Source organism: Aplysia californica, unplaced genomic scaffold (genome assembly GCF_000002075.1).
Source record: "Aplysia californica isolate F4 #8 unplaced genomic scaffold, AplCal3.0 scaffold00078, whole genome shotgun sequence".
NCBI classification, from domain to species: Eukaryota; Metazoa; Mollusca; class Gastropoda; order Aplysiida; family Aplysiidae; genus Aplysia; species Aplysia californica.
In genome coordinates this window covers 1,509,467-1,519,862 of record NW_004797348.1, presented here as the reverse complement: position 1 = coordinate 1,519,862, position 10,396 = coordinate 1,509,467, and the positions used below count along the sequence as shown (strand labels likewise).

Here is a 10,396-nt window from a genome sequence, read left to right as displayed (position 1 = left end):
TTGTGTGTGTGTGTGTGTGTGTGTGTATGTGTGTGTGCGTTTGTGTGTGTTTGTTTATGTGTGCGTGTGTGTGTTTGTGTGTGTGTGTGCTTGCTTGAGGAGGAGGGAGGATATGGTTTCACGTCTCTTTCAGCTCTGTAAAATTAACTACATGTATTAAGAGGAGGGACCTCCAGTCCATTCGAGATAGGGCCAAGCCAAGTTGTTGTAGAGCCACGGAACTTCCATATAAACAAGTCATGTTCAAGGGCGTCTCTTTATGGATTCGAACCAGGCTCATCGTCATCGTAGTCAAGCGTGATATAAACAAAGCTATTGGTGCGCCCCCTATTTCATCCATCCATCCATCCATCCAACATCCATCCATCCATCCATCCAATGCCCGTCCGTCCGTCCGTCCGTCTGTCCGCCCATCCATTCATCCATCCATCCGTCCGTCTGTCCGTCTTTCCGTCCGTCTGTCTGTCTGTCTGTCTGTTCTCCAAGCGAGTTTGTCTGACGGTGTGACGGTCCTCTTGCCAGTCTACCTGCGCCTGCATAGATGCAATCAGTCATGTTTCAAATGTTTATTGGACAGCTTTCACGTGAATTCTCTCGAGGACACTCACTTTCCTTCTCTGAGTGGCAGAACACTGGTCTTGTTTCACCAGCTTAATCGAGATTATTGCGTCTTATAGAACTATACCGGTACTCAAATCACATTCACGCCTTTGTAATTCACATTAAATATATCAGCACAAGCCTTTCAATGAAAACCGTTATCGGCAAGTTCATAGAGTAAGCCTAAAGTGAGGGCTTTGTCCGACCATTTCAACGTAAACAATACATGTTCTATTCCGCTTGTGCGAGGAAAAAGGGGACATGGACAAAGGATTTGCTCTTAACAAACGGAATGGAACAATCGACATTGTACGTTGAACTGACAGCGTGTTCCTTCTAAATTAATGTTTAAAAACTAAACGGGGGCGGGGTACAACGACAACAAAACAACACTGTTCCGGCAGAGCATGCGATACATTTTGTGCTGTGATTTATTTATGTTTTACACTGCAGAGTTAGCGCCAATGGCTAGTGGGGGCAAAGAGTACGTGTTCCAGAAAGAGTGGCGAGTGCAAGGAGAAGATTGATGATCTACATTTTGCTATAATTATCATAAAGAAGTAATTGTATTGGATTTTATCTCCACAGACGTTGCAAATAGGCCTTTGCTGGCATTCCTTCTCTTTGGTCTTGACTCCCCTGTTTCTCTAACTGCACACCTCTTCCGTCTCTTCTCCGGTTTTTAATGTAAGGTGAGATCAAACTCCACTTCTATGTACAAGTATCTTTGTACCTTTGAACTTTGAGAAGTCAAAGTTTTGTCCGCCTACGACTACATGTATTCTTCAGTTCTCAACAGAAGTTGTTTAATATACTCCTATCTACCATTATGACTAAGTAAATGTGAACTGATGATGTTGGTTGTCGGTGTTGCTTGTGTTGCCTCATGATATGAAAGGTACATATTTTTCAAGACCAGACATTTTGGTACTATGAGGGCTCACAGAAATTTTTGTATAAGTTAGGCCTTATTTTACATGCATAAGTTATTTCATCATCTCAGGAGCGATGCCCTTGGTTGCAATGTAGAAAAAAACAAAAGAGTATCAAAACTGAGTCAAAATAACAGGGTGTATTAACGTCCATAGGTTTGATTTATAATTGCCAAACATTTGTTGCAAATATCTCTTCGAATACAATTTCTTACTTTACCCCCAGCCCTTTAAAAAAAAAAAAGAAATCGCTAGTCAGCGTAATGCAGCACTTTTTTCTCCTCTACATTCTGTACTGCCGCGGTAACCTCCGCAAACCATGGGCCTCTCCGATAGTTAGGGCACACGTTATCGACCAAAGTGTCTGGCACAAGCTCATGATCAGCACGGTCTATTGAACAAGCTTTGGGGTTTTGAATCTGCAGGTAAAACAATTCTAGTGCCCCTGCCTCGCCAAAGCACTGTCGTCTCGGCTGAACAGTCGCTGGCATTAATTGGTGTGTCCGGTTCCGTTAGCGACTCTCTCTCTCTGCTTGAAGAGAAATTATGTTGAAATATCAGAGGTCGAACGTAACTAGATCTCAATCAAAGAGGTTATAAATAGTAGGCCCTAATGGTTCGACCCAAATGTCCCCTAAAACGTATCTTCATTCGAGACAACTATATAAGTTGCAAGCGCCACCTTTTACTTATTACTAGTGTTAGTTTTAATATACCTGGCCCCTTTGAGTATTTGTGTGGCAAGGTGTACAGTGAGAGCGCTGGGGCAAGGGGGGGGGGGGAGACTGTACTCGAGGTCGGGACTTGAAGAGGTAGCACATGGGTCAATGTTGTCTTCAGACGAGAAAACAACAATGAAGCAAACGATGGAAGTGGTTAAAATTCTTGATTGGAAAGTAAGGCTAGGTAGGGTTGGGTGAATAGGGTGTGCGATTTATCGTATAATGAAACTGGGTTGACATACATAGGTGGAGTTTTTAAAAAGGGATAAGAATCTTACTACATTGATCAGTGGTGTTAAAGTTTGAAGCAAAGATCTCCCAAACAATCTACATTATTATTGCACCTGCGGGGGAGTAAAACTTTTGCTTCAAATTTTAATGTGAGCAGTTAATGACCACTCCTCCACATACACACACACACACACACACACACACACACACACACACACACACACACACACACACACACACACACACACACGCCCGTCACCATAACAAACATGTCGGAGTTCCTCGTGCATGTGCAGCACTGGTGTTGAGTGTTTATACACGGGATTGCTCGAGACTCCCGTGGGACGAGTCGAGTGCCAGGTCTGAGTCAACAGGAAAGTGACAGAGTGACAACAGTTCTCCGGGGTCACACCAGGACAAGTCCCAAAATCTCCTCGAGTATCTCGCCCATTTCCTCTGAGCCCACGTCTCTTACGTCATAATTGGTCAAACCAGAAGAACCCAGGGGGTTCTGGTACTGACAGTAAGAGCGCCTGGGTCAAAACCCGAGGGAGCTTTAAATGTTTAATCAGTTAACCCGGACAGAGGAGAAATATAACCAGTAGAAACGATAGCAAGAAAAATTATTTGGACCCAACTCGGATTTAGAAGCTGAACTTTCGTTATTTGTGCGACTGCAACCAGTTGTGTTCTGTCCGGGAAGACCAAGAATAAGAAAGATTACAATAACTCTGAAAACAATAGGAACTTTGACGATGAATACTTTTAAAATACGCGTACATAAAATAGCACAGAGACACAGTGAATGACACTGAGAGTTGTTGTTGTTGTTGTTGTTGTTATTGTTGTTGTTGTTGTTGTTAGCGATCCAGTAGCATCGACACTGATAGTAAATGATTGAAAATGTTTCACGCCCTATTGACACACGTTAAATCATTCAGAAGGCAGGCTGTTCTCGTCAGACACAATCCAGGCTCAGTGGGATACAGACTCCCTGCAGATAATCGAAATTACTCGAAAAACTAATAAACTTTCCCACTTCGGTCGCCGTTCATGCTTTCTGGGTGCAACAGAGAAAACACGCAACCCTAACACCGTGTAGACGTTGGTTTCAGTAGTCCGGAGAAGGATAAATGGAGCCAAAGAATAAGAAGCTGCGCCCCCCCCCCCCCCCCTCCCAAAAAAACCCAACAAAAAACAAAACAACAACAAACAAACAAATACGGCAACTAACAAAAGTAATTTAAAAAATTCCACTTCAAATTATAATACATTGTATAATATGCATATTTCTACGATTGGCACAATGCCTCTTGGAATAGAAACCAAACAAACACTTTCATCTCCCTCTAATCTCTAACAAGATGTTCATGTCATGTTTGCTTATTTTTCCTAAAGGAAGCCAACGAAGAATTGGAGCGACTCCGTCGGGAGGTGCAGCGCTATCGTCTGGAGCTGAGCAACAGGGACAACAACTTTAACCGGATGTTCAGCGAGAAGCAGCCGATGGTGGTGAACCAGCGCGCTCTGCAGAGGCAACCGTCTGGAACTATCTACACCTTCAGCCACGGCAACAGTCAGTCTCAACAACCCGGCAGCTCAGGTCCAAACGAAGAAAACCCCAATGGTTTTCCCACTGGCCAAACTTCATTGCAGAACTCCCTCAATCTGCGGGACCGACACGTGAAGAACAACTCGGCAGATCCGGACAGACTCGTGGGCCAGCTGGAGCGTCAGATGACACTTCCGGAAAGAACGAGCACACAAGATCGTCTGTTCAAGGACAGACGTTTTTCGGAAAATGGTTCTGCCAGGAGGCCTATGACTCAAGGTCCGACGTTTTTGCACGAACGGACTTTCACCAACGAAAGACACATAAACAGACATCATCTCTCTGCTAATCTCTTATCAGAAGAGCCCAGTCAGCTTTTACCTCAAGTAAGTTAACGCGCATCGTGTATACATAGGACATTTAATTGTTTTTCAAGCATTTTTTTTTAAACCTAAGGATCGTTAGGCTATTCGGAGTATCATTAATGCTGATTATTTTTTTCGATTAGAGTACATGTACCGGTGCATTACGGTCAAAAAATAAAACATGACTAGCTCCACATAGGTTCCACTCATACATGATGCACTCTCCTCTTTTTTTATATTTTAACGCTATACGCGTCATTTAAAAAAAACCCACCTTTTTATAGCAAAAAATAAAAATTGCTCTTACCATGAAGTGTTTTGGACGGTCCATGTTGTCAGCAGTAGGGAGTTCTACTGTAACTTCAATGTGAGTGTTTTTACGTCCCGATCGAAACAGTTTAAATCATTTAGGAGGCAGTCAGGGCCAACCCGGGATGAAAGGGATACAACATTCCAACAGTAAGACCGATACACCGCAACTCTTTAAAATTTGTTTATCCCCACTCGGGAATTGAACTCGGGTCTCCTGCATGCGACAGCCAAGCGCCTAACCGCTACACCGTAGACACCGGTGAGGTCTCATGTGCTGTTATGTTATTTTACCTATTTGCGTTACCCACGTTGGAGAAAAAATGGAAAAACTTTCAACTTTTGCTAAGTAGTGGTGCCAAGAGAGACGAAACATTTCGAGATGAATGCTTCAAAGTTGGCAAACTTCCACTCTGGCGTACTCTCCTCACATCAAACAGAGACCTATCTGACTGCAATCAAGCCTGCATATTTTATAATTATGGTCTAGCTGTTTTTGCATTGCACCGTACAGATTTTAAGTCTCTTTTAGCAGTATAATTACCGGTACATTATTTGATAAAATGTTACTTCGATTTACATACACATCTGATTGCATAGAACCAAGTGGGCGAAGTGCTATCTTTTTAATCATTTGACATGAGTGTAGGCGTTAAAACGCTCCCATTAACATAATTTAGATCATTTAGGAGGCGGGCTTCGGCCCTGCCTGTCAGGATCAACCCAGGCTAGGACGCATACTGTGCGCATACATAGTCTCAGCTGAGAAACCAAGATACTAGATATACATTCTCCCGACACAGAAACCGAACTTAAGTCTTCTGCATGCCTGTGCAGAGCACCAAACCGCTACACCACAGACACCGGTGGAGTGCTTACTAAACTCACCAATCAACTTAAGTTCATGACAACACGTCATGGATTGTTAATCAGGGTTATCTGCATCGTAGTCCAGATCAATACCAACGGAGTAGACGATAAACCCGCTGTTTTTTTAATGACCCATGCATCTCAGTCTACTTAAAATTAAATAAAACATTTACATATGAATATTTGTGGGCATGTAGAGAATTTGTAAGTACATGGCATTTGCAATGTAGGCTACAATCTCACGTTACGGTACTTTTGGTGTTTTGCAGAAATCTCTGGCGATAACGCCCAGCGACGACCGGCCAACAAGCAGCAGCCTCCCGTCCATCTGCTCCACGCCGGAGCAGAAGAGACTGGTCAAACAACTGAGTAAACCAAAGCCCCTGCCCAGAGAGATGCTGTATGGGAAATAAAAGGTCTAACAGAAACGCTGCTTACAGCACTCTATTAGCTCAGTTGGTATCACGCTGGATTACAGAGCGGACGGCCCTGGTTCGAATCCCACACTGGGCGTTCTTGGGCGTGTGTCGTTTTGTGGAGTTTTCAAGGCTCTCAACCTATGTGGCTCGGTCCTGTCGGGAACGGACGTTCAATTCGGAGGTCCTGCTTTTTTAATAATCCAAGAGTGTTAATAGGGGCATTAATCCAAAACATTTACTACCGCATCTTACAGTATAGGACATGACAGATCCAATGAAGAAGCTTCACACAGGAATAGCTGATACAGTGAAATACATGTACGTTTCTCAGAGATCCAATAGCAAAGCTTCTCGAGGACGACTGAACCATTGGAAAGGTTTCTGGGAAATGAATGACCAAATAGAAAGCTCTTTATTGGAAATCGCAGAAATAAAGGAAACTGCCGCGTGGAATGGGAACCTCCACAGAAAGTAACAAACTTTTGAAAATGCAAATGTTGAATGAAGGGGAAGCAAGCTAAGTTGGAAGATAGTTGCTATAGTACGGGTCCAACACCCTTTCATCATTGCATGAATTCAACGTTTATCTCCAGAAGTGGCCAAGAGGAAAGAGTGTGTAGGGGGGAGGGGGGGGGGGTTTGATAACTCCCCAAACAATTCAAGGTCGCGAATCATCCAGTAGGGGATGTAAACCAGGGCCATCAACAACATATCAGCTGTGCTACTGGTGAGGCCCAGAAAGGAAGTGAAAGTGAACAGCATGTGAAAAAATGGTGAAAATTGTATAGGTTTCATGCCTCTATCAACACTATTAGGTGACCTCCGAGCGGAAAGTTCCATCTCCAAAAGGGCCGAACCAAATGGGAAATTCATGTAAAGTGCCTTTCCCAGTGACACAACGTCGGACCGAGCTGAGGCTCAAAACCCCGAATCCACAATCTCATGTTTACGGGTCCGGTAGCCTAACCACTAAGCTACCAATGCCACCTGAACAGCATGAGGAGAGAGTTGGGTGTAGGCCTACTGCATGTACGACAGAAGACAGTAGGACTAAGAGGCTGTTATGTGCCTCACTGGACTTTTCGAAAGTGGGGCATTGGTTTCCCCGTTAGGAAAAACAGACAGAGTGAGAGATGCAACATTTCAGAAACATTTTTTTTTTTAATTGTTCAAACCCCATTCGAAGTTGAACCTCCACCTTCCAAGTGACAGGCCTACTGCATCACTAGAGCCGGAAAGGTTAAAAGGAGAAATCAGAATTCAAAACACAGAAACTGGAAAAAGATGCTTGACAACAAAGAGCTCCTATGTTGATTGTTTTCTATAGCTGTTTTTCTCCTTCTAGTTTGTATCTTTTACTGTTTTTTTCCCCTCCTGTGTGTGTGTGTGTGTGTGTGCGCGCGCGCGTGTGTCTGTCTGTCTATCTTACTCAAGGGAGGGAGAAGTGGAGAATGAAGAAGGGATGAGAAGAAATAAATAAAGGAGTAAAAGTAAAAACAATTGAATGAACAGAATGATTTTCAAATTCCAAAACACACAGCTGGGCTTATTAGATGTTGGAAATAGGCCTTTGAAAACCAAAACTCATTTTTGTTTGTATTCCACTGCAGTGTGTATTCGTGCCCAATTTACAATTTGGATCATTTAGGAGGCGGGCCACTTCAACCCTACCTGTCAACATCAATGCAGGTTGTGTGGATACATCTCAGAAGTAGTAAGAAATACAAAGACAACCTCTATATAGATTAACATATTATCTTTTTCATATCTTGAGCATGTACGGTGCAAACCCTTATCATTACAAGCTAGTTTCAAAAGGTAGAGAGGAAGGAAAAGAAAGAGAGAAAGAGACAGACAGACAGACATACAGACAGAGAAAGAAAAGCACAATTTGAAACAGTGTATGAGAAAAAAAACTAAGAAAAAAGCCTTCTAAATGATATTTCACACATTTATTTGTATGCTTTAAATATGTTGAATCTGTTGTTTTTATTTGTATACATAATGTATGGTTTAACCATGACAGCTTTCTGCAAATGACGAGAAACAACCCTATTAATATTATTCTAAATCTTCAAACAAAATATGAAGTAAAAAAAGTCAGTCATAAGACTATGACTAAGTGTAAGCATAAAAAAAACTATAGTCCATCTTAAGAGAATGACAGTTGTCTGCTTTCAACTTCTGTGACTTAATGAAAGAGCTGTCTTCACTTCAAATTACACTAGCCTTGCCCTGCCCCCCCCCCCCCCCCCAAAAAAAAAATCCACCATTCTGCGATGTCCTTTCAAAATAAGGATATTTCTCATCAAAGTCAAAGCTATAGAAGCGGCCTTACAACATTTAAGTATTTCAGAGCATCACTATATCCTTGCCAAAGCAAGGATTTAACGCATGCAGGTTAGGTCATCTAAAAAGCAACAAAAATAGAATATTAAGTATCCTGGGAATTGAAAGTAAACAGTGACTGTACATTGAAATAGGAAAACATTAAAAAGTCTGACTTATATTAGGCATGTTTACCATTAAGGGGAGGAGCGACCCTTGATTTTACAGATTTTGGGTCAGGCTAGGCAAATTTTATGTTGGCTGGTTTTTTAAGGTCAACCAGTTTTTTGTCTAAAAATAGCAAAGATACAATTGAGAAAGTCTTTATTCTCCGGATAAATTGCCTTTGAAAACATGAGGATGGAGTGAAAATGTAATATTTTTGCAGTTTTTTCCCCTACTCCTTCCTTAGTTTTCATCCTTTTGACATGAAACTTTCAGGAAACATAGATGGCAAGGCTGCCATCAATGTAACAGAGATTTGGCGAAAAAAATAATACTTTTCCATTGGCAAACGATTACGCAACCTAAATTTAAAAGAAAAAAAATTTTACTTTGGGAAAATTCTCTCTTTTTTTCCCTTTGAACTTATTGAAAAAAACTCGCTGTTACGCTGATAGTGTCTGGTTCAGGTATACTCTCACCAAATGTGATCAAATTTGGTCAGCAAATAAGAAAGCCTCAGGGATTTGAAATTCATTGTTTATTTTCCAGACGGCGGTTTTTTCCATAGCAACCGCTGTAGCTATGCCAAAATAAAATTGCATATAAAGAGATTTTTACTATGTCTAACTTATATGTGTACTTAGATTTGATCTCGGGAAACAAACATAGAAAATGGTCCTCAAGGGTAGCTCCTCCCACTAACACAAATAGCCTTACAAAATTGTGAAAATCCCATAAGTTAAAATCACAGGAAAAAGGTAGAAAATTCAAAACATGTTTTTTTTCCAAGAATGGACTATACAACTATGATGAGTGAAATGTTCCACGAGACATAGATTCTATAGAGAGTATGTTAATGACAGATGTAACTGGTGTCATTGTTACATTCCTACTCTTGTCAACTTCGCATTTCATTCATGTTCCTGCTGTGCCTTCAAAGTTAAATTGTCAATGGAAAAAAAAAAGATTTTCATCAAAAGACATTCTCAATGCCTTTCCTTAAAAAATGTTTCAATTGCCAAAATACATTTGCTGATCTCAATTAAGAATCCATAAAAATCCCAATTAAATCAGAAGATAAATCAATAGAGTATCGGCGTCAGCAGTTTATACATTGTATACTTTAATACAATGTACATCTTTTTGCTGAATAACAGAGAGTCTAAAGCAACAAACTTTATCTTATCATAAACACAAAATGGTTTCTGGTTCGCTGTGAGAAAACATTCCTGGATCTAGATCAGGAAAATAAAAAGGTACTTGGGCGAACCTCACAAAAAATCTGTCTCAATTTTTTGAAGCCTCAATTGAGGCTCAGAAATCAGAACTGTGATATAATATTAGGCTATGTGTCACGAAGCAGTTGTCAGGCGTTCGTCAATTTTGGGTAAATGAAGTTATTGGTATCACTGTAAAGCTTGTCAATTTGTCTTGCTATAGGTGAATAAAATACCTATCTATTGTGAATAGAATTCAAGATATGCGATTGAAGGAGGTGGTGGTCACCTGTTGTCAGTGAGAAAATGGCCGCCAAATTTTTTTGGGGTAAAATCCACACAAAATCTGTTTTTAAATGGACGTAAAAGGTGTTGACGAAAATAATATTTTTCAAAATTGCTTGACGAGTGTCTACCACGATGCCTCACATATCATTTTGGTTTGAATTTAAAAAAAAAAAAAATTTTATTCTTCAGTCAGTATGAATATTTTGTCAAGTACAGTTTATCTTTACATTCCCTAATTTCTATGACCGTACATCTTCATGCCAAACACGATGACCATTGTGATGTATTTGCTTATACACTTGAAATGTACCTTGCAATAAAAGTATATTTAATCTGACAAGCCTATTCTTATTCTCTAATGTATTCAAAATATTTGCGAGGAAAAAGGAAAACACACA

General features: G+C 40.9%; 1 protein-coding gene across 1 annotated transcript in view; it reads left to right on the top strand.

Moving 5' to 3' along the window:
• Positions 1-8,249, top strand: part of LOC101863572 (centrosomal protein of 83 kDa) — a gene marked incomplete in the record, with an annotated part of 28,576 nt that extends 20,327 nt beyond the window's left edge. The window contains 2 exon segments of the mRNA XM_035968724.1: positions 3,884-4,423; positions 5,851-8,249. Of these exon segments, the coding sequence (XP_035824617.1) occupies positions 3,884-4,423; positions 5,851-5,994 (684 nt within the window).
• Positions 8,250-10,396: the final 2,147 nt, after the last annotated feature.